Genomic DNA, 24,585 nt, shown 5'->3' with positions numbered 1-24,585 from the left:
AATTAGGAGTGTGTGTTTGCAATTAATTCATTTATTCATCCCATTTGTAGAAGAAACTGCTATGTAAACTCACTTGAGATGGGGTCTAAACCTGTAGTGTCTTAAAACAAGCATTGGCTTGTCTCAAATGGTTATTTTATATGAAGACCTAAACAAAGTATATAGAGACTTCCTTTAAATTGTTTGGTTTGTTTACTTTCCTCTATGCCAGTGGTTCTCAACCTTCTGGCCCTTTAAATACAGTTCCTCATGTTATGACCCAACCATAAAATTATTTTCGTTGCTACTTCATAACTGTAATGTTGCTACTGTTATGAATCGTAATGTAAATATCTGATATGCAGGATGGTCTTAGGCGACCCCTGTGGAAGGGTCGTTTGACCGCCAAAGGGATTGCGACCCACAGGTTGAGAACCGCTGCTCTATAGAATTATGTCCCGTTGGATTCACTTGTCAAATACGTTTTTGAATTTTTTAAAATGAATTATATAGTTACTTATTAATAGGTACTTCTAAAAATAACATTTAAAAAATTCTGATAACAGAAAATTTGATATTGAGGAAATCAGCCAAAATGTTCTTTACATGTAGAGATTTCTCTGTTAAGGAAAATGTTAGCTTTCTAGGCATTTACACTATTTTATAAAATGTTCAATGAAATATGAAAAATATTCCTAATATTAGGGAAAACTAATTTATTTTTAAACAGTTAAATATTGTAGCTTCTTTACATCTTCATATAAAAACTAGAGACCCCATGCAAAAAATTTGCGCACAGGTAGGTCCCTAAGCCTAGCCAGCAATCAGGGCCGACCAGTGGGGCGATTGGGGGGCCCCCCGCTAGCACCCGCCTTAGCCAGCCTGGTGCTGCCCCCTGATCGCCAGCCAGCCCTGCCACCGCTGCTGGTCGCCTCCCTCTGTGGGGCGATTGGGGGGGGTACCCCTCGCTAGCACCTGCCTTGACTGGCTGGGGGCCTGCGGGCTAGGGGCAGCTCCTGCAATGAACGTCTGCCCCCTAGTGGTCAGTGCACATCATAGCGGCCGGTCATTCTGCCGTTCGGTCAATTTGCATATTAGCTTTTATTATATAGGATGTTCCAGATAAAGGGCACAGATATCTAAACTGTTAAAAATGGATGTTACCATAGTTAGTCAATAGTTTATTAGACATTTCTTCTGATAAGGTTTACATTTTGCAAAGTTAAATAATCTGCTGTGATTATTAGTTTCAGTAAATGCCCAGAGGGTAGTTTTAGTTCCAAAAGATTATTCATGTTCAGTTATGCTTGAGAATAATCATAGACGTTAGCAAAGAACTAGAATTAAGTGTTTAAAAGTATCACGAATAGGGACTATTTGAGATCTTGCTTCCCGTCATGCAGTTTGACTCAAACTTATAAAAAAATTTTTTTAATGTATCAGGAATAGATCCATATTTATTCAGTGTTATACTTGTTTTACTCTTCCCCCAATAACCAGTCTAATTTAATAAAATTCAGAGCCTGCTTTTGCTAATCTAATTATCTTCCTTTTTTATAAAATAAAAGTAGGGAGTTGACAATTTAAAATTTTTTATTCCTTTCCCTCCACAGCATCTTTTCATATCTTGGTAAAATTAAAATGACTCAGCAAAAGAATAAAATTTCAAGTACATGACAATTTTTGTTCTCTATTTTCCTCCCCCATCACCATTTATCCCTTCATACCCTCTTCCACCTTAACCCATCTCCTGCCCCTGGCAATCACCACACTGTTGTCCAGATCCATGAGTTCTTTCTCTGGTTTTTCTTTTTTTGCTCAATTCCTCCACCACCACCCTCTCAAAATCCCTCTATTAGAGCTGTTTGTCTATTCTCTATGAGTCTGTCTCTATTTTGCTTGGTAGTTTAGTTTGTTCATTAAATTTTACATATGAGTGAAAAAAAATTCTACATATGAGTGAAGTAATATGGTACTTGTCTTTCTCTGACTGACTTATTTTACTGAGCATAATGTTCTCCAGGTCCATTTATGCTGTTGCAAAGGGTTAAATTTTCTTCCTTTTTACGGCTGAGTAGTATTCCATTGTGTAAATGTACGATACCTGTTTACTCATTTACTGGTGGACTCTTGGGTTGCTTCCAAGTCTTGGCTATTGTAAATAATGCTGCAGTGAACATAGGGGTGTATATATTCTTTCAAATTAGGGTTCCGGGTTTCTTCAGATAAATTCCCAGAAGTGGAATGGCTGAGTCATAAGGCAGTTCTGTTTTTAATTTTAAAAATATATATATTTTATTGATTTTTTACAGAGAGGAAGGGAGAGAAATAGTCAGAAACATCCATGAGAGAGAAACATCGATCAGCTGCCTCCTGCACACTCCCTACTGGGGATGTGCCCGCAACCAAGGTACATGCCCATGACCCTACTGAACCTGGGACCCTTCAGTCCGCAGGCCGACGCTCTATCCACTGAGCCAAACTGGTCAGGGCCTGTTTTTAAGTTTTTGCGGCAACTCCATACTACTTTCAACAGTGGCTGCACCAATCTACATTCCCACCAACAGTGCACAAGGATTCCCTTCACATCCTTGCCAACACTTGTTTGTTGATTTATTGATGATAGCCATTCTGACAGGTGTGAGGTGATAATGATTAGTGACATTGAGTATCATTTTTTAAAATATATATTTATTGATTTCTGAGAGGGAGAGAGACATAGAAACATCAATGATGAGAAAGAATCATTGATAGGCTGCCTCCTGCATGCCCCCCCACTGGGGAGCAAGCCTGCAACCAGGGCATGTTCCCTTGACTGGAATCGAACCTGGGACCCTTCATTCTGCAGGCCCACGCTCTGTCCACTGAGCCAACCAGCTAGGGTACATTGAGCATCTTTTCATGTCTGTTGACCATCTATGTGTCCTCTGGAAAAGTGTCTATTCAGGTCTGTTGCCCATTTTTTCATTGTTTTTTTTGTTTGTTTCTTTTTGTTTTTTGGTGTTGAGTTTTATAAGTTCTTTATAAATTTTGGATATTAACCCCTTATGACATGTATTGGTGAACATGCTCTCCCATTCCATGAGTTGCCTCTTCATTTTGTTGATGGTTTATTTTGCTGTGCAAAAACGTTTTAATTTCATGAAAAATTTTTATGACTAGCAGTAGATATATCAGAAAGGTGAATATTAAAAATTATCCTCAATTCTTGTAAGGATTTTTTAAATTACAAAAATAATATAACTACATTATAGAAATTTTGAAAAAACAATTATTCCGTCACACTAACACATAAATTGGTCATATGTTGGTATATTTCCAACCATTTTAAAAAGTCTTTGCATTAGTATAACTTGTGATTCCTGTTAAAAATAGAATTCTACACTTTTAACAACTCAGATGGGTTGCACATTGAAGTTTGAGAACTGAGAACAAAAATAATTTTTAAGGGCCCCTGTCATTTATAATTATATAGCATTACTTTTAGTAGATAGATATAAGCAAGTCTTTGTATGCTTTTAAAACTATGTGTATGTATATAATGGACTTTAAATAGAGGCATTTTTGATTGGTTAATGATAGACTTGAGAATCTGATGTCAGACAAACTTCAAAGCGGTATCAAGAATTTTTTAAAATTTAAATCAAGCTTTGGTTTTCAAGTAGAGCCCTGTAAGCATGTTTATATTTATTATAATATAGAGACGTAGTTTTTACTGAGATGCATAAATGAAATCATATACATGATGTAAAGCCTCTTTTTTCTTGTCTCTATTCCTCCACTGATAGAACTCTGCCCATCAACTACATTAACAACTTTGTGTATGTTCCTTATTTTCTCCATGCTCATAAAATCATATACAAACATATATGTATACAAATAAGATTATTTATTATTATTTTTAATCCTCACCCAAGGATATGTTTCCATTGATTTTAGAGAGGGAGAGATGAACATGTATATGAGAGAGAAACATTGATCAGTTGCCTCCTGCACATGTCCAACCAGAGATGGAGCCTGCAACCTGGGTATGCACCCTGATCAGAAATGGAACCCGTGACACTTTGGTGCATGGGACAAAGCTCCATCCAACTGAGCCACACTGGCCAGTGCAAGATTTATTTTTTGAGCATTGTTTTACAAAAATGGAATGTATTATACACATTTTAATCTTTTTTTTATTCAATAAAATCTTGTGAAAATTCCCTCAAACTACCTGTTAACAGTCCTAGTTTATTTCATATGGGCATATAATATTCCATTATATGAATGCACCACAATTGAACTATTTTTCTATTGATGAGCATTTACTTTAACTGTTTTTGTTTTTCCCATTTTGTAAGTTTGCATGTGTTGCCATATTATCTTTAACCATTTTCATTTTCTCTTCTGGTAATCACCTATTCATATTCTTTGCCAATTTTCCCAGTAGTTTTGGTTGCTCTAACCTGTTGTATATAATCTGTCATTGCCTTTGGAAGCTAGTGACTTCAACTCATCTTACTTCACTGCCATTCTCAGCCTATTTACCTATACTGAGCAGAGCAGCTGGATTCAAGGAAACCTCAGGTTTTGTGGCTGTCTCAAAGAAGAGGGCTGGTGGAGAGCATAGGGCAAGGTATTAGAAACTGACCCATAGAAACACTTGGAAGTCCTGGACTTTCTACCCCAGAGGAATATGGACATCAGGCGGGCTGAGCCCTCCCTACTCTTGAGCAAAGACTTCTTTCTGGATCTTTGTCAGAGGACTACCAACAGCCTATTTCCTGTCTACACCTGCTACATAGCTGTCATGGTAGGGAAGGGATCAGTTACTATCCTAAGACTGCCAACGCAGCGTCAGGGAATAGACAGAAAAAATAATTGCAGTAAATGATGCAGCAACTGTCAGGATAGGCCCCAACAAAAGAGCTGCTGAAGGGGAGAGACAAGAACTTGAACAAAATAATATGAATGCAATGAGATTGAAAGGACAGTATTAAAATCTGGAGCCAAAAATCAACAAATACTTTTAAACCTAGATCAAAGGAAGGGTAAAAATAAGCAATTTTGAAGATAGAATAAGGAGGCATAATGTGTATAATAGGAGTTCTAAAGGAAAAAGGAACAGAAGGAAGAGAGACAATTTTAAAAAGAAGAAAATTCTCAAGCTGAAAAAGAGACTGTCAGAGTTCTCACCTGCAATATCTTAAGCCAGAAAACTGGGAAAATTGGTATATACTGCTGAGAGAGAAGGATCACAAGCCAAGATTTCTCTAACCAATCCAATTATTCACTTAGGGTAAAACAAAGACTTGCTGATAAATCATAATTGAGCAACTAATCCTACCTACCATCTGATGAAAACACTTGGAAAAGAAAAGGAAATCTAATTATATTTAACCTTGGTCTTTGCCTGGAATAACTCCTCCCTTTATTCACCAGTGTAACGCATCATTCTTAATGTCTTAACTTTTTAGGAAATCTTGTGCAACTCCCCAAGTCTGAGTCTTGTGCTCCTCCTAAATGCACCTAGCACCCTGTACTTCCCCCATTTTGGCATTTATTCCCATAAAATTGTCAGCTCTGTCAGAACATGGGCAGACTGTGCAGGTTGTGTTCACTGGTAGCCCCAGTGCCTGGAAAATAGTAGTTTGCCTGAGTGACTAAAATTTAGTCAAAATGAGCAAAAAAAAATTTCTGTTCTACTCTGCTTTGTATGTCTGTATTCATCTTGTTGACTATTTTACAAGATTTCAACATAAATGAGTACAAGAAAATATGTAGGATGAATTTGTATAAGGCATATATTTATAATGCATAAATCCATAATTGGGTTCAAACTTCTATTATTTATTTTAGAAAGGCAGGATTAACAGGAAAGTATAGAGATGAATTTGCAAGATTAGTTTTTTAAAAATGAGAGGTAGTGTTTTAATACTTTAAGAAGAATGATGTTAATCTGATATTTTTCTGTTTCTCTTCAGATTAAAGCTAAAAATTATGACAAGGTTGAAAAGGTGAGTTCTGTTAAAGATACTTTGACTTTTATGCTGAAGCTTAACTGAGGACTTACCATATTAGGGAAATATAGTAAAGTGTTAATAATTATTGAATCTAGGTAGTGATTATATAGTTCATTGTACTTACTAAGCACTTCTGTATGTTTGATAGTGTTTATAATAAAAAATAAGAAGTAGGTAGGAGTTGTTTTTGCCATTTGTTTTGTTAAGAAGATAGATTCGGGAAAGGAGCTAAGTTTGTTTTGTAAAGTTCCATTTTACCCACGTACCTGTGAAATTTACCCATGGATTCTGATAATATTTTCTTGTATTTATAGTTATTTCAGAGATGCCTTATGAAGGTTTTGCACATTGATTTATGGAAGTGTTACCTTTCATATGTCCGAGAAACCAAGGGCAAACTACCAAGTTACAAGTAAGTTAAATCAGGGTCTTAACAATGCAAGTGATCCCAGGCCCACAGTCAGTCCCACAGTCACTCACCTTCTCTTAACGCCAGGGAAAGAGACAGGCTTGTTGTCAAACTTAATAAAGAGCATTTTATTACTTGTCACGGCACCACTTTTGGTAGGTGGTGATGCAGTGTGCTACTTAAGTATTCCAAGGCACGTTGGACAGTTCTGTTGTGTAGTTTCCCTGCTCTGACTGTCGCCCACCCATCTAACTTCACTGAATCTAAGTAATGGACCTTCCCAAATGTTAAAACACACATCTAAGTTTTATCTATAACTAGGATTCTGTCTTCCTTTCCTCATTATCCTTTATTGTCTTATATTGAAGAGGAAGTTCTTCTACTCTAAATTTTACTTCAGAGCTAATAGATCTTCATATGTCACTTACCTGCTTAGACCAGATATTTCCACAGTTTACTCTGCTACATATAAGATTAAGCAATTTAAAGGATATAAAAATAAATAAAACCTGGGCCTGATCATTGATAAGCTCACAAGCAGAAGGTAAAAGAAACAAATGACATTGGCAAGCTAACCAAAAGAAGCACTTTGTGTACTTGTAAGGATACCTTTACATTTTTGTTTATATATACAAAAAGTTCAAATGCTGTTCTGATACTGTGATCAGAAGTTATGATTGTGTTTTAGTTGTAGATACATTTTTAAAAATATTTTTTTTTTATTGATTTCAGAGAAGAAGAGAGGGGGATAGAAGCATCAATAATGAGAGAGAATCATCCATTGGCTGCCTCCTGCATGCCCACACTGGGGATTGGGCCCATAACCTGGGCATGTGCTATGGACCGGAATCAAACCTGGGATCTTTCAGTCCACAGGCCAATGCTCAATCCACTGAGCCAAACCGGCTAGGATTAAAAAAAAACTTTTAAAATAAATAAATAGAATTTTTTTAAAAAAAACATGTCTTTCACATTTATTTCAGAGAAAAAATGGCTCAAGCATATGATTTTGCACTGGATAAAATTGGGATGGAAATTATGTCTTATCAGGTAGAGTTAAAATATTTTTAATATATACACTATAAATTTGAAAATATCAAGAAAGATACTAACATTTTATTTTATTTCTTAGATTTGGGTGGATTACATCAATTTCTTAAAAGGCGTGTAAGTACTTTTATGGATGTTTTTCAGTGTGCACATTTGATTTAGGTATAATATGATTGATGGCATTTCTTACCCAACACCAGGGAAGCTGTTGGATCTTATGCAGAAAATCAGCGAATAACCGCTGTCCGAAGGGTTTATCAGCGAGGTTGTGTTAATCCAATGATCAACATTGAACAACTCTGGAGGGACTATAACAAGTATGAAGAGGTAAATTAGGCCAGAGTAGTTATTATAACCACACCATTTTAATTTTAATTTTAATTTTAATTTTAATGCATTGTGGGCCTGTGGATTCTAGCCTCTCTGATATTAGGTACCCGTATATCAGTGCTGCGCATGTCTGTTTTTATGTGGATTGTAATGAAAGAACCACTTCTGACGTTTTTGCAAGGTTTTGAGAAACCCATTATTTTTTAGAGACTACTCTGGGAAAATCAAAATTCTAACAAAACCCATTTTTATTCATTGTTAAACTATACCCACACATTTGATCCCTTATGAAATGGTACCTTTTTAGAATTGTTTTTCCAATAGTAGTGATCATTGCAATACACCTCTTTTACCTAGTTGTAGATATGATTGTTGGCTTGCATTTGTGAAATGTGGAGTTACCATCCACGATTTTTGGCTTATTGGCATATGCTTTAATCATCTGAGCTAATAAGTAAACATGCATGCCAAGTAAGCTTCATCATTAAAAGAAATTTCCTCACATGTCCACTGTGATTTGGAAGAACTATGTAGAGTATTAAAATTGTTCCCTCATACATATGAACAGTAGCTCTCTTAACTTTTTGTTTTTGGGATTTTAAAAAGTATTGAAGGCTACAAAGAACTTTTCATTTTAATATGGGTTTTATATATCATATTTTGCATATTAACATTAAAACTGAGAAATTTTAAGATACTTTTCAATCATTTAAATTTTACAATAATAAACTCCTTAATTTTAACATAAATAGTATTGTAACAAACTATAATTTCCAAAACAAGAAAAAATTTAATAAGAAGATTGGCATTGTTTTGTATTTTTTTTAATTTCTTTAATATTGAGCTTAATAGAAAATAGCTAGATTATATCTGCTTCTAAATTCAATCTTTTATAATATTGAATGTCACATAATCTCTGAAAAGCTCCACTGTATATATTTGTAAGAGAGGCAAATGATGTCTAGTATTATATGAAAATTGTTTTGATCTTATGGACCTCACTGAAAGGGTCTTGGAAATCAGAGTTTCTTGGTCTACTCTTTGAGATCTGCTGGACATGAGCGATAATGTTTATGTCTACTTCTACCATTGCATTTCTTTTTCTTTCTTTTTTTCCTGCAGTAATTTTGCAAGTTATGCAGACTTAGAAAAGTACTTTTCAGGATTAATCCACAGCTATTCTGTCAGATGAATCTGTACATCATTCTTTATTATTAAAATTTTATATGAAATAGAATTTGTATCCTTTTCAAATCATTCCCTAACTTTAGAAATTCCTGATCTATGGAAATTTATTGCCAGTTTATATCAGACTAACACATCTTCCTTGATCTCTGAAGCATATAATGTGATTGAACCTTTATTTTATTAACAAAAAAAATCTTTTAAAATAAGAAATTTAAAGTAATTTAGTACATGAATAAATTTAACTATATTGTGCTAATATGAAAGTATAGTTAATTTAAAACTAACATGTTTTCTTTTGTTTTTTTCTTAGGGTATCAATATTCATTTAGCTAAAAAAATGATTGAAGATCGGAGTAGAGATTACATGAATGCTAGGCGTGTAGCAAAGGTATGAAATTCTGTCAGGCCACTTATTTTAATGATTGTTATGAGTTTGTTTATACAAGAACTTTTCCTGTATGGTATTATTCTTAACATTTTCACTCATTAGAAATCTTAATGATGATTAGTTGCATTGTCTGAGCAGATGATATATTTGAAATGAAATACCTCTTTTTTAAAAAAAATGATTCTTTATTATTGAAAGTATTACATATGTCTCCTTCTTTCCCCCATTGACCTCTTCTAGCCTGCCACTGCAAATGAAATACCTCTTTACAGACATGTTAAAGGGCAAAAGAGAATAAGTTGAGTTTGGAAGAAAAATTTTATTTTATTTTTTATTTATTTATTTATTTATTTTTTAATAATTAAATCTTTATTGTTCAGATTATTACATTTGTTCCTCTTTTTTCCCCCCATAACTCCCCTCCTCCCAGTTCCCACCCCACCCTCCGCCCTCACTCCCCACCCACTGTCCTCATCCATAGGTGCATGATTTTTGTCCAGTCTCTTCCCACGAAAAATTTTAAATATAGAAACTGGTCGTAGAGACAAGATTCCAACTATAATTGATGAAGTTCTTATCCTTCCCTCCTATTTGCTCATGCATATCTGAATACTGTATTACTCTGTTGTTTAGTAACAGCTCTCAGAGACAGACTTTTGTCTGTGAACATAGCTTTTCACTAATTGACACCGTGAGAAGTTAGGGAAAATAGCCTCGTGATACAAGTTTAAAGAGACAGTTTCTCCAAAGATGGCAGTAATGATGCCCCCAGGTCATCAGTCATGTCTGTCCTGGAGAGTGACCTCCCAGATTAGCTCGACAGGCCAGGGGTGTTCTTTTCAGCCCATCCTGATAAAACCTGTGCTTGGGGAGGTAACTTGCTGTAATCTTTCTCCCTGATTTTCAATATTTAGATTATATTAAAGTGGTATTTGGAAGAAATTGGCATTTTAGCAAATTATTCCAAACTGATCAACATTTTGTATATCTGAGTTGTTCCTGTGCTCACCACAGAATGCTAAATGCTTGTTGTCTAGGAATACGAGACAGTAATGAAAGGTTTGGACCGCAATGCTCCCTCAGTGCCTCCTCAGAATACTCCTCAAGAAGCTCAGCAGGTAGATATGTGGAAGAAATACATACAGTGGGAAAAGAGCAACCCTCTTCGTACAGAAGATCAGACCCTTATAACAAAAAGAGGTAATGAGATTAACCCTTCTGGGGTTCCAGTCACATGCATGTTACACCACTTGATATTATCTCATAGGATAGATACTGAGGTTTTGGGTTTTTTTGTTTGTGTTTTTTTAAAATATCTTTTTATTGCTTTCAAAGAGGAAGGGAGAGGGAGAGATAGATAGAAACATCAATTATGAGAGGGAATCATTGATTGGCTGCCTCCTGCACGTTGGACCAAGCCCGCAAACCAGGCATGTGCCCTTGACTGGAATCGAACCTGGGACCCTTCGATTCGCAGGCCAACGCTCTATCCACTGAACCAAACTGGCTAGGGCAAGGGACATAATGGAAAGTACAATGTGTTTACCCAGTCCATGTAACTTGATGGGACTCAATTCCAAACTTGGTCTCCAATACAGTGGGCAGCTTCAGCGATATCTATTCAGCTCTTTCAACCTTCCAGCTTTGCTTTCTACTTACTACATTTTATAATTGCTCTCTTAGTGTATTCTCTCCTATGCATGTCCATTTGGGGTGTCAGCTAAAGATTTGAGGGCATGTTTGCTGAGATTTTCAGGCCCCACCTTCGATGGCTCTCTTTTGGGGAATTTCCTCCTTAATTTTCAGCTGTTTTCATAGCTCAGAATTACATCTTACTTATCTCAAGCCAGTAAGTCTTCAGCATTTGACTTGAGTCCTAGCTATCCCAGAACTATACACACAAGGGTATGCCCTTGAGGAGAAAAGCCATATTAAATATGGATCTCCCCAGTGTAGCTCTGATTTTTTAAGGGCTCAGTCTTCTCTGGTTTCTATTCTTTTGGTCATTCTCCAGTGCCTTTAAATAGTTGCTTTTGTATTTTTCAGTTTATGAATTTCATTTTCGGGAGAGTTGATCTGATACAAACTCCTCTGCCACTGCCAGAACCAGAATTTGGAACTCTAAAAAAATTTCTCAATCTTGCCTTGCTTTCCCACCTATAGGCCTTTGCAAATACTGGTTTTTGTTTTGTTTTACTTTTTGCCCACACCATTTTTGTGTCTACTCCTGACATTCCCGCACTCCACTTATTGTCTCATCTGACCAGCTTCTATCCCTTCTTCAGGTTTCGCTTTAGATGTCAGTTCCTTAGTGAAGCCTTTCTTGAGTCCCTAAACTATGTTAAGTCCTGCTGCTGTAAGTTTCAAGAGTACCCTGTACTTACCTAATCACAATACTTACTACATTTTGAGTATAGGAAGTCTTAGATTCACTGGTGTATTCATGGTGTTTTTTATATTCCTAGCATATAGTTGGTGTTCAATAAATATTAACTTAATAAATGATAGATGGGGCTTGGGAGGATTATGGTGCCAGAAATCACTAAAACTTTTTATTTCCAATTACCATACATTATTGAGTGCATTGACGTAGCTTAATCATTTAATTATGATGCTTGTATTGATAGTTTCGTAAATAATATTTATCTTAATTGAATGTTGTGACTGTCTTTCCTTAGTTATGTTTGCCTATGAACAGTGTCTGCTTGTGCTGGGCCATCACCCTGATATTTGGTATGAAGCCGCCCAGTATCTTGAGCAGTCAAGTAAACTGCTAGCAGAGAAGGGGGTGAGTATTCCTTTTGGTCCCTTTTTGTCTTTCCATAGTTTTGGCATAGTAATAATTTGCTAAATATAGCACTGAGCCCTGGCCACTGCCGCTCAGTGATTAGAACATCAGCTCACACACTGGAGGGTCTTGGGTTCGATTCCTGGTCAAGGGCACATACCTGGGATGCAGGTTCGATCCCTGGCCTTGGTCAGAGCATGCAGTGCATGCAGGAGGCAACTGGCAACCAATTGATGTTTCGCTCTCTCTCCCGCCCCTCCCTCCTTCTGCTCTCTCTAAAAGTCATTGGAAAAAATATCCTTGGGAGAGGACTAACAAAATTTTGGTAATAAAGAATAAGTGTTGAAAACTTTAATTTATGTCAATATGAATCTTAGGGACACTCTTATATAATTAGACTTCCTTAGTCAGAATTAAAACATAGTAGCTATTTTTCAAGGTATTACAGTGATAAATCATTGAGAGAATTTTATGATTCTTCTGTTAAAATAATGGGATGAGTCTTTGAAATATTTTTAAAATCCAGAAACGCATATGTGTCTATATGTGTGTGTGTATGTATTTTATTCTCTTTCAGCTATATTAACATTATTATAGTGAGCTTTTCTTTTGTTTTTCCTCTTAGGATATGAATAATGCCAAACTATTTAGTGATGAAGCTGCTAATATATATGAAAGAGCCATAAGCACTTTATTAAAGAAGAATATGCTTCTGTATTTTGCATATGCAGATTATGAAGAGGTGAGTAAAAAAATATTTAGAACTTTCTTATAATTGGATTTTTTACTGCAGGACTGAATTTTTTTCTGGCTGCCTCTTTGCCTAAAATATTATTTTTGGTAGACAAAGATGATACAAAATGAACATTTATTAGTCCTCAGCTCATTACATATTCATGCTCAAAGCAGGTGCCATTGTGGGGTGCAGCCTCTGGATTCCTCAGAGCTCTGATGTGCTTGTTTAAAGTATATATTCATATCCACTTCTTCTCTACCACCTTAGAGCCGCATGAAGTACGAGAAAGTTCACAGTATATATAATAGACTTTTGGCAATTGAGGATATTGACCCCACATTGGTGAGTACATTACAAATCTCTTTCCCATCTTTGCAGTCTGCTTTAACAAACAAAAATTTATGTACATACAACAAAATTCACTGTTTTTATTGTTTAGTTCTATGAATCTTGACCAATAACATTGAATCATGGGACCATCATGATGATGAATTATGGGAATCATCATCCAGTGACATTTGTTCATCATAATTAAATATAAAACACTTCAGTGGCTCCCGAACATTCTCACGTGACCCAATTGTAGTCAACCCTTCTTTTTTCCCAATCTCTGGCAGGTACTGATCTGTTCTCTACTCAGTCTTCTTTTTTTTTAATGCAGCAATATGGCATAGCTACTGTGGCACTTTCTCTAACACCTTCATTGTGATCGTGGTTGGAGCCATTTATGCCACATAACTGTAGCATAATAAATATTTATTTTTAAATAAATGGAGGCAGGAGAAACAAGCATCCTGAGAAGAGATTGGACAGAAACTCACTTTGACCTAAATACTGCTCTGTAATAATGGTTTTCCAAGTCCTGAGTTTTGTAAAAGTACCATGGGTGCGAGATCCAGAAAACGTAATGAGGATGAAGATTCACCAAAGCAGCTCCATCTCTTGGTCACTTATGTACCTGTCACCACTTTCAAAAATCTGCAAATACTTAATGTCGATGAAAACTAACTGCTGATTGTTTACTAAAGTTATAAAACTGCCTCCTCCCCCACAAAAAGTGAAATTAAACATATATTTTAAGTGTGCTTGAATTATATAAAAACTTGAGTTTTCTAGGTGGTATTCATTAATGGAGTGTTTTCTAGTAGTTTCACTTTTATTTGTTAATAGGGAAATTAACAAATTCCTTAATTACTAATTTCACGATCTGGAATTACATAGTGGTAATAAGTGCACAATCTTGTAAAAAAAACTCATTGAATTAATTACACATTTAAAGGGTGAATTTTGTGGTATGTGAATTATATCTCAATTTAAAAAAATAATGTGCATGCATCTTTAATACCGGAACAGATTTGCTCATGGATTTAAATAGTGCAATGTCTATAATCTTACTTTCTGATTTCTTGGTTATTCAAGATTTCTTTCTTATACAGAAAATGTATTAATATTAAAGTAACATAAGCCAGTTTCGAACACTACACGGATCACATTCTGCCTTATTTATAGAACACAAATACTTGGTTTTACATAGGTATATATCCAGTATATGAAATTTGCAAGAAGAGCAGAAGGTATCAAATCTGGAAGAATGATATTTAAAAAAGCAAGAGAAGATACCAGAACCCGCCATCATGTCTACGTTACTGCAGCACTCATGGAGTATTACTGTAGTAAAGTAAGTACTGAAATAAAATATAACGATGAAATAATTTCCTTCATCTGAGATACTTAATTGAAAGAAAGCTAGTCCTAGTTCCTGTCATTAGGCTTATGACTTCCTGTCATAAAGGAAGTCTTTTAAAAATATATATGTATTTATTGATTTTAGACAGGAAGGGAGAGGAAGAGAGAGATAGAAACATCAATGATGAGAGAGAATCATTGACTGGCTGCTTCCTGCACACTCCCTACGGGGGATTGAGCCTGCAACCCAGGCATGTGCCCTTGACTAGAATCAAACCTGGGACCCTTCAGTCCGCAGGCTAACGCTCTGTCCACTGAGCGAAACCAGCTAGGGCAGTGGTCGGCAAACTCATTAGTCAACAGAGCCAAATATCAACAGTACAATGACTGAAATGTCTTTTGAGAGCCAAATTTTTTAAACTTAAACTATATAGGTAGGTACATTGTTACTAACTTAATTAGGGTCCTCCTAAGCTGGCCTTTGCTAAAAACATCCTAAATCTGATTGAGGTACGTTCGCTGAGGTTGACCCCTTCCAACTCTCCCATCCACACTCATCTTGTATACTTGTTTCATCTATCTTTTGTCACCCGTGCGCGATCTGTGGACATGACTAACACTAACCACTGCACAATAAGACTGCTGACTGACTGGCTGACTCAACTCGTGCATGAATCGCAGGCGCCTCCCCTGAGCTGCGTATCCCGCGGTCCGCCTGCGCCGCCCCCACCGACCAACTGACACCCCCCACTTCTTCAAAATAGACTCGCCCAGGCCAAAAACTGACTTCTGCACATGGGCCACGAAGTTTCGATCGCACTGTACGTGCGCGCCCGCACGTGGTATTTTGTGGAAGAGCCACACTCAAGGGGCCAAAGAGCTGCATGTGGCTCGTGAGCCGCGGTTTGCCAACCACTGAGCTAGGGCATAAAGGAAGTCTTAAGTGCATCTGTGCAATTACATGGAGCATCATCCCAAACCCTCACTGCCTGCTCATTTCTACCTTATTAAACTCCATATTTCTGAATCTAAACCCCCTTGAGTGGTTTTTAGCACAGTAATTTTTACTTAATATGGTATTAATTTTCATTTTATTGCTCTTTTTAAAAAATATATGTTTATTGATTTAGGAGAGGGAGAGTGATAGAAACATCAATGATGAGAATTATTGACCGGCTGCCTCCTGCAAGCCCCCTACTGGGGATCGAGCACCCAACCTGGGCATGTGCCCTGACCGGGAATCAAACTGTAACCTCTTGATTCATAGGTTGATGCTCAACCACTGAGCCACATGGGCAGGGTTCCATTTTAATTCTTAATGTAACTTGTCACATTTAGGTACTGTAGTTTTAATATCCTTTTGAGTATCTTGTCTGACACTTCATGGAAATCAGTGCTTTCCTCTCTTTATTTCTAGGACAAATCTGTTGCCTTTAAGATTTTTGAGCTGGGGCTAAAGAAGTATGGAGACATTCCAGAATATGTTCTGGCCTATATTGACTATCTTTCTCACCTCAATGGTAAGTAGATCTATAATGATTACATAATATTAAGCCATCAATGTTATTCTCTGAAATTATGTTGCTGGATTTATTCCTTCTCAACGTATTATAATCATGTTATCACACCAGAATCAGGCACTTGATAGTCACTCAGGAAATATTTGTGGCCTGTCAACCAAGAATTTATATTTATTGAGAAATGGTAGGTGCCTTTTGACTCTGCAGAATGGTCTTCAATGCATCATCAGTAAATTCCCATCAATAGTAGGATAAAGCTGTATATTTAGAGTTGGAGACAGAGTTGTCCATGCTCATCTCTGATGTCTCTGAGTAAATTGTCTCTTGTGTGGGGAAAGGGGTAAGGGGTGATAGGACAGGACAGAGAAAAAACTATAGCCAACAAAACTCAAAGGTGCCCAAGTAGTAAAGTAAAATGCTCTGAGGCTACTGGGGAACCAACTTCAAAACCAAGCATTATGTTTATTTAGCATCTTTATTTTATTTCCCTGTTCTATCATAATAATAATGGCCATCCATTGCTGAGTTCCTACCTTATACCAGGCACTAAGCTAGGGTATTCATATATACTGTACATGTATATCTCATTTAGTCCAGTTACCCACAGCCCAGCATAGGTTTTGACCAAAAAATGGTATCATAAAAATTGATTTAAGAAAGAAATAGGCCATGTGAATGATTATAGAATTAGATATCACAGGTATTGACCAATGATTTTAATCATAGTTTCAGGAAATATATAACATTCTCTATACCTAAATAGTAGAAAAGAATACAACTTATATATGATTTTGTATTTCAGCTTAGTGATTCTACACTCTGGAAAAGGACTTAACTTCAAAAAGTGAGACAGTGGAGCATTTAAATTTTTTTTCTTGTATGAAATTAATGTTCCTCACTAATTTTTAACTATTTTGCTTGATTTTTTTTTTTAGAATAGTTACTAGTATGTATAATATTTGCTATTCTAAAATTGAGGACGATATCTGATGTAGGCATTTTTGTCTTCCAGCCTCAGTGTTTTAGATAGTCTTCCATTCATTTATCCATCCACTCATCTATCCATCATTTATCTATTCAGTACCTTCTGGTTCCTAGGGCCTGGGAATAGCAAGGTGAATAGGACTCCATTCTTCCCCTCAGAGCATTCTCATGGGGGAATCATATGTATAAACATAATTGCATCATTATTTGGTCCTTAATTAAAGCATGAGTTCTGGGACTAGGTGTATGAACTTGTTTCGGGTTTCTCACCTGCAGAACAGTCATAGTAAATACCTTTCATATGATAAGTTGAGAGGATTATATGAAGTTTTGACTTTTATATGGATGTAGTAGGCATGCTTTATATAAATGTTAACTACTTAGGATATGGTGGCAATCATGAAAAAACGTGCTAAATTCTGTAATAGAGCCCTGGGTGAAGTACTTTGGAGGCATAGAGAGGAGAGTATAATTTAAGTTCTAGAGCTATGCTGTGCTATTATGGTAGCCATTAGACTACTGAGTTTTGAACACTTGCAGTGCAGCCAGGCCAAAATGAAATGTGGTGCAAGGGTAAAATATCAGATTTCAAAGAGTTAGTATGAAAACAAAAAAAAGGTAAACAAAATATCTTAATTTTTCACATTGATTGCATGTTAAAATGATAATAATTTAGCTATATTGGGTTAAATAAAATATATTAAAGTAAATCCCACCATTTTTACTCTTTATTTTTTTATTTTATTGATTTTCCGAGAGAGAGGAGAGGGAGAGATAGAAACATTGATAAGAGAAAAACATCCATCGGCTGCCTCCTGCATGCTTCCTACTGGGGATCGTGCCCATAACCCAGGCATGTGCCCTGAGCCAGCAACCTCTTGGTGCATGGGATGACACTCAGCCAACTAAGCCACACGGGTGGGATATTTTTACTCTTTTAAATGTGGCTAGCAAAAAATTTAAATTTTATATTTGGCTTGCATCATATTTCTGTTGGGCAATGCTTTCTAGAGGGTGTCATAACGAAGGGGTCGTGAAGGATAAGCTGTAGCTAGCCAGGTAAAGAGAGGAAATGTGTTATTCCAGGCAGAGAACAATATAACAAGCAGTGGAAAGTTATATGGAATGGCAAAACGTGTGCCTAAAGCAAAGCGTGGAACACAGCAAGAAGAGTAAAATGCAAGATTTACTTGCCACTCTTTGAAGTACAGTAGAGCTCATGCTGCCCTGGCAGGCACCTGCCACCCTGGGCATGAGAAAGGGATGTGGGCACCCCCCCCCCATTCCCCCCCCCCCCGCCCCCGTCCCCCGTCCCCCCAACTGGCCCCAGGGAGCACAGTGCAAAGAGACAAACTTTTGGGAAGCTTGGGAGCCGGGGCCAGTGTGTGACTTTCTTTTCAAGTTGGGGCAAAAGAGAGAGAACCTAGAGTGAGGCATGTTCTCCTCATTCTTAATTCATTTTCCATTTGCATATCTGTCTACCAGTCTAGATATTATTGTACCTATATAGGAATTTAAACCTAAATACAGAGTAGTCCTGGTGTTGCAAAATAAGAAACTCAACTATATCTCAATTTGAGTTTGCCATCCTTCCCACTCATTGTATTTAAAAATATCAACAGACTGACACTTCTAATGTCAGCAGATATGTAATTTTCATTATTTTTAAAGGCAAATGACGCCAAGCTCAGACCTGGTGATAGTTTTACATTACAACTGCAAGGCGGGCTGAACTACAGGTAAAAAGACCTGGTTTCAAGTTATAGCTCGGTTACTCAATAACAGTGAACCAGATCAACTACCTTAGTTTTGTGAACCTCAAGTTCCCTCATCTATAAAAATTGGTTGTGATAATAGTTAATGCATGTGCAAATACACTGCTGAATTGTGAAACTCAATTTTTTTAATATTTAAAAACTCTTTTATCCTAGAGGACAATAATACCCGAGTTTTGTTTGAACGCGTTTTAACATCTGGAAGCCTTCCTCCTGAAAAGTCAGGGTAAGCCATCATGAAAACTTGCTGGTCAGGTCCTAATGTGGCTTGAATACTTGAATTGTGATCTATGGAATGAACATTTGCTTGTTGAGTATAAATTTCAGGAGAAATTTCCCATCTCTCTTGAAGCTTAACTTACAAATGCCTACGTGCAATATTTTCATATCTGTTTAAGATAATTTTTTAAAAATTTTTGTTTAGTTTTTAAAGATACATTTTTAGTGTTTGCATACTGATCAGAATTGTTTTGAGAGAAGCCTTAGCAATTTATTATTGACTATTTTTATATATTTTTCTAGTTTACTATATCCTTAGAAATTGATCTGAACAAATAAGAGAAGTGTTCTGAAATTTTACCTCCCTTGAGAGCAAAGATACTTATAGATTGAAAGTTTGTTTGACACATTATATTCCTGATTTATGGTTTTACCCTCTATCAGTTTTACCAGAGGAACTACATGAAGTAGTGATATAGTGGAAATAGTAAGGCTTGAAGTCTTGGGTTCAAATTCCAGCTTAGCTAACTACACCCTGGGCAGATCTCATAACCTTGCCAATCGTTACTTTCCCATCAAGTAACAATAATCTCTACCAGTGTCGGATTTTTGTGATAGTTTTATACCTGGTATATAATAGGTATTCGGTATATTACTTTAGTACAGTGGCGCTTAATGACACTTAGAGCCTCAGAGAATTAATTTTGGCTGTTAGAATAGTAGTGAGGCATAAATTGATCCTCAGTGATCCATACTAATGGGAAAAATAAGAGAGCTTTTATATTTTTATTCATAAAATTGAATAAAGAATGTATTCTATGTTGTAATTCATGCCACTTGACAAAAGGTGAAGCCACATTATTCAGGAGAAATTGGAAATCTATCCAGATTCTTTTTTTAGCTCTTCCACCTGGAGTTTACCTTTTCCAGGGTAAATATCTGTCTTATTGACCACAAAGAATAGGAAGGTATGCTAAATAAGTAAAAAATCACAACAGAGCTTAAATATAAAAGTATTTAGGGTGAAATATTATGATGTCTATAATTTACTTTCAAATACTTAAATAAAAACAAGATAAAGCAAATATGGCAAAATATTAGTAATGATTAAATCTAGGTAATTAGGTAATGATATATTTGTTGCACTATTCTATTTTTCTATAGTTTGGAAGTCTTTATAATAAAAAAGAGACATAATTTTTAAAAGGGAGGGGGAAGTATAAGGCTTTTTTTTAATAAATGGATTTCCTGCCCCAAACCCAGAACAATTAAGTATTGATTATATTTATTTTCTTACAGAGAAATCTGGGCCCGATTTCTAGCTTTTGAAAGTAATATTGGTGATCTAGCTAGTATACTCAAAGTGGAGAAAAGACGGTTTACAGCATTCAAGGAAGAGTATGAAGGCAAAGAAACAGCTTTACTGGTAGATAGATACAAGTTCATGGATTTATATCCTTGCTCTGCAAGTGAACTAAAAGCACTTGGTTATAAGGTATGTACTTAGGGTCAAGATGTGTGTAGTGTCCTTACTTTTCCGAAGTTTTAGAACACTTCATGGATAAACTTCACTCTAAATTCTGAAGTAGAAAATAATCTAGTTTTAGAATAGATTTGCAGAAAACAAGAAAAAAATTCAGGGAATTTTCTTGGTTTTATGAAACACTGAATATCAAATGTACTGCCCTGGCCAGATGGCTTAGTTGGTTGGAGTGTCATCTTGTACACCAAAAGGTGGTGGGTTCAATTCCCAGTCAGGGCACATTCGGGAGACAACCCATCGACATTTCTTTCTCTCTCTCTTCCTTTTTCTCTTTCTAAAAATCAGTAAACATATCCTCAGGTGAAGATTTTATAAAAAAAGTACTGAACAAAATGTGAAATTTAACAAATACAACAAAATGAAATTTAACAAATACTTTCATTCCCTGAAATTGTTAGTGCCCTAATGTCTGATGGGCAGATAGATGGAGGTATTGGGAGGGAAGAAAAACAAAAGAAAATATGACTGTCATGTTAGGTATTATATTTTTTCCTCAATAGTTCTTAAAACTGAATGTATTTGGATAGATCTTAAACCAAATGTAGCTCCTGGTACATATTTGTAGGTATAATGAAGAAATGTTACAGTTTGTTAAATCAGTAAATTTCCTTGAAGGATCTATATCTTTGAAACATCAATCCTTCCACGGGGGCCTTGAGGAAATTAGCTTATCTAGGAATGGAACTCCTCTGTGTAGACCACTGAGTCATAAGAAAACAAATCTGGCTACCTGAACCTGTTCCGACCAGGAGGAAAAGTTAATGCTTACACGGCCCCAGAAATAGCCCTTGCTGAGAAAACCGTTGTTGTATTATTTCTTGATTTTTCTTGTTCATGTTAGCAAAGACCAAGTTGGAAATCCAAAGGGAAGAGTCCTAGATTGGTCCCCTTAATCCAGCCAGCATTAGGGTATTCCTGACCATCATTCTCCATTTCCTCGCTGCCCTCTTTTGGCCTGGGTCTCACTGGTCTGCTGTCCAAACCAGGTTGAAATATTTGAGAAAAATTACTCATAATTAAACTTCAGACCTTTTTATTAATGGATGCTCCAGTTCTGTGCCAGTCCCAAGCTCCTTTTCTGAACTAAGGGGTTACTGCCCAGGGCTGAGCAGGTTCTCCTTCTAGTTTAACTATTTCTCATGAAAAGCCAAAGATTACCACATGATCTCACTCATTTATGGATAATAAAGGCCATTATAAACTGATGAACAAAAATAGATACAGAGGCAGAGCAGCATCGAACAGACTGTCAAACTACAGTGGGAAGGCTGGGGAGGGTTGGGGGGCGGTAGGGGAGGGTAAGAGATCAACCGAAGGACTTGTATGCATGCATATAAGCAAACCAATGGACACAAGACACTGGCGGGTAGGGGAGGCCGGGGGATTGTCAAGGGGGGAAAAAAAGGAGACATATGTAATACTCTTTGTAATACTTTAAGCAATAAAACAAAATTTTTTTAAAAAAGGAAAAGCCGAAGATATTTTAGACTGTGTGACTTTATTAGAAAAAGTCTCAACTTTGCAAAGATGAAAATGGAAATTCTGGAAGTTAATGAAAATAAAGAGCTATCTCCAAGTAGAACGTCTTGAATATGAATTTTCCATCATATATTTCTCTTTCTACTCTTTTATTTGGAAAGATTCATGTGTTTCTGTGTGTGTAGCATGTTAGAGAGGGAATGTGAGAAAAGAGTAATTCCCAGTGGGCCTACTCATTTAGATTTGCCTCCAACTGCATGTGAGCAGAATTTGAGAAGGTGAAAGCTTGTATATCCCTTGATGGTGGCAAAAGAACTCTTGATTCCAGACAGGTAGAGCGACACAGGTTGCCTGTAGCAGAGGCACTTCTCTGGGGTGGGGTATCTGCTAATAGGAGGCTTCCTTTGGAGTTGTTCTCGGCCCTGGTGGGGCACTGCCAGATACTGAAGACGGTGATGGGTTTGAGGTCAGAGAGGCCTGTGCTCCTAATCCTCTCTACTTGGCTGTATGACCTTGGAAATACCACAGCCTCTTTGAGTTTTCAGTCACTTCACTAAAATGGAGATGTTACTATTCGCCTCATTAAAAAAGAAATAAGGGCCCAGAATTATCTGACAAATAATGGCTGCTCAATAAGTGTTCCTTCTTCCTGTAATTCTATGTTGGGAATATTTTATTTCATTAACAAAATCTTCTTAATCTTAACTAGTGTAAGCAATGATAAACTTTATTTTAGCTTTCATGAAGCAGGACCTCACTTAATCTAGCTTCATTTAAATGGATGTTGTTCAATTCCAGTGGAAGGGAGGTGTCCGAATTGCAGGTTTTCTTCCAAATTACCCTAGTGTACTTGGTGCTCAGTCTTACGTATTTACCCACAAAAGATTGTGTCTATTAACAAATGTCCTAAATGATTTTTCCCCACCCCTAAATGATTCTTAACAAGTTGGGTAAGGTTAAAAAACACCAAATCTTTAGAGCCTCTTAGCTTTCCTTGTTGAGTATTTACAGTCTTTACCATCAGCAAGTTCTTGCTTATTCCTCTCCATTCTCTCTTTCTGTGGTCTTTACCCAATTATTCAGTGTATCCTCAAGATTGTAGAATTGCACAATTATACTCTATAAGTCCCTTTTTCAGGTTTAGGATTCTTCTGTTCTGCATTTTCAGGATGTCTCCCGTGCTAAGCTAGCAGCTATAATTCCAGACCCAGTTGTAGCTCCTTCTATAGTGCCTGTTCTGAAAGATGAAGTGGATAGAAAACCAGAATACCCTAAACCAGATACTCAGCAGATGATTCCATTTCAGCCACGACATTTAGCACGTAAGCCATAACTTTAGATCCAGTACTGATTTAAATCCAGAGGTGTGGGGGGGCAAGAAATGTGACCTTTCCATTGTAGGTTCACTATTAGACTAGGGTCACTATGACAGTGACTGGACTGTAATCTTTGAACTATATTAAGAATATCTTTAAAACAAAAAACTCAATAACCCAGATTCCAGTGACCCATTTTGGCAGTGATACTTAGACAGCTTTCAGAAATGCTGCTACATACAGATTATCTGTACAGCTGGAAACTTACTTCAGTCATGTTTTTTGGTATTATTTATACTTACTAATGGACAGTAGTCCCTCTAGATCCTATTTGAACCAGCCCCTTATGATTAAATATGTTGTTGAATACCTGACTTTAAACAGGATTGCTGAACAAATGACTTGTGAGGCTTAGAAATGGTCTTTGACAAATGGACTTTAGTTCAGACCCTGGGTTGTCTTATGCAAAGTCATCTAAGTTTACTCTTCTGCCATGGGGTCGAGACGGCTTTCACTATCTCACCCTCTTGAGTTTGTTCAAATGTGTAAAGCCCTGAACACAACTTTAAAATGTCCAGAAAAAAGCAACATAGACATAGAACATCTTTATGTACAAATTACTTATTTTAGCTCTTAAATGTACAGAATTCTTCCATCGTCTGATTCTTGCTTTTCTTTCTCTTATAGCTCCAGGTTTACACCCTGTACCCGGTGGAGTATTCCCAGTACCACCTGCAGCTGTTGTTTTAATGAAACTTCTCCCTCCTCCGATCTGTTTCCAGGTTAGTTCACAGTTTTCTTGATAGATACTTGCTCTGTGAGTTAGAGTAACTGCGTGCTTTTCCTCTTGTATTATGGGAAATATAAAGTAGTGCTTTTTTAACTTGTCAGATTTTGGGGATTAAAATTTGTGTCAACCTCACTAATCACCAGAGAAATGCAAATTAAAACCACAATGAGATATCACCACACACCTGTCAGAATGGCTATCATCAATGAATCAACAAACAAGTGTTGGTGAGAATGTGGAGAAAAGGGAACCCTTGTACACTGTTGGTAGAAATGCAGACTGATACAGCCATTGTGGAAAACAGTATGGAGGTTCCTTAAAAAATTAAAAATAGAACTACCGTGTGATCCAGCAATTTTACTTCTGGATATTTATCCAAAGAAATCCAAAACACTAATTT

The 24,585-nt window shown here is 36.6% G+C and overlaps 2 protein-coding genes across 3 annotated transcripts in view; one reads left to right on the top strand and one right to left on the bottom strand.

The window, feature by feature from the left end:
• Positions 1 to 24,585, bottom strand: part of TCP11L1 (t-complex 11 like 1) — a 60,754-nt gene that overhangs the window by 3,636 nt on the left and 32,533 nt on the right. The window lies entirely within an intron of this gene.
• The window catches only part of CSTF3 (cleavage stimulation factor subunit 3), a 72,344-nt gene that overhangs the window by 45,069 nt on the left and 2,690 nt on the right, over positions 1 to 24,585 (top strand). The window contains exons 4-19 of one of the 2 annotated variants that reach the window (XM_006098060.3): positions 5,946 to 5,978; positions 6,299 to 6,396; positions 7,377 to 7,443; positions 7,526 to 7,560; positions 7,644 to 7,770; positions 9,272 to 9,349; positions 10,387 to 10,549; positions 12,028 to 12,137; positions 12,763 to 12,879; positions 13,141 to 13,215; positions 14,408 to 14,551; positions 15,977 to 16,079; positions 18,995 to 19,064; positions 20,357 to 20,552; positions 23,248 to 23,401; positions 24,083 to 24,177. In XM_006098060.3, coding sequence (XP_006098122.1) covers positions 5,946 to 5,978; positions 6,299 to 6,396; positions 7,377 to 7,443; positions 7,526 to 7,560; positions 7,644 to 7,770; positions 9,272 to 9,349; positions 10,387 to 10,549; positions 12,028 to 12,137; positions 12,763 to 12,879; positions 13,141 to 13,215; positions 14,408 to 14,551; positions 15,977 to 16,079; positions 18,995 to 19,064; positions 20,357 to 20,552; positions 23,248 to 23,401; positions 24,083 to 24,177 — 1,665 coding nt within the window. The remainder of the gene's footprint in view (positions 1 to 5,945; positions 5,979 to 6,298; positions 6,397 to 7,376; positions 7,444 to 7,525; positions 7,561 to 7,643; positions 7,771 to 9,271; positions 9,350 to 10,386; positions 10,550 to 12,027; positions 12,138 to 12,762; positions 12,880 to 13,140; positions 13,216 to 14,407; positions 14,552 to 15,976; positions 16,080 to 18,994; positions 19,065 to 20,356; positions 20,553 to 23,247; positions 23,402 to 24,082; positions 24,178 to 24,585) is intronic. The other variant, XM_023761831.1, reaches the window with a different exon arrangement.

Source organism: Myotis lucifugus, unplaced genomic scaffold (assembly GCF_000147115.1).
Source record: "Myotis lucifugus unplaced genomic scaffold, Myoluc2.0 scaffold_218, whole genome shotgun sequence".
In the NCBI taxonomy this organism is placed as follows: domain Eukaryota; kingdom Metazoa; phylum Chordata; class Mammalia; order Chiroptera; family Vespertilionidae; genus Myotis; species Myotis lucifugus.
Note: the sequence above shows the minus strand (reverse complement) of the source record. Positions and strands in the feature narration are given on the sequence as shown.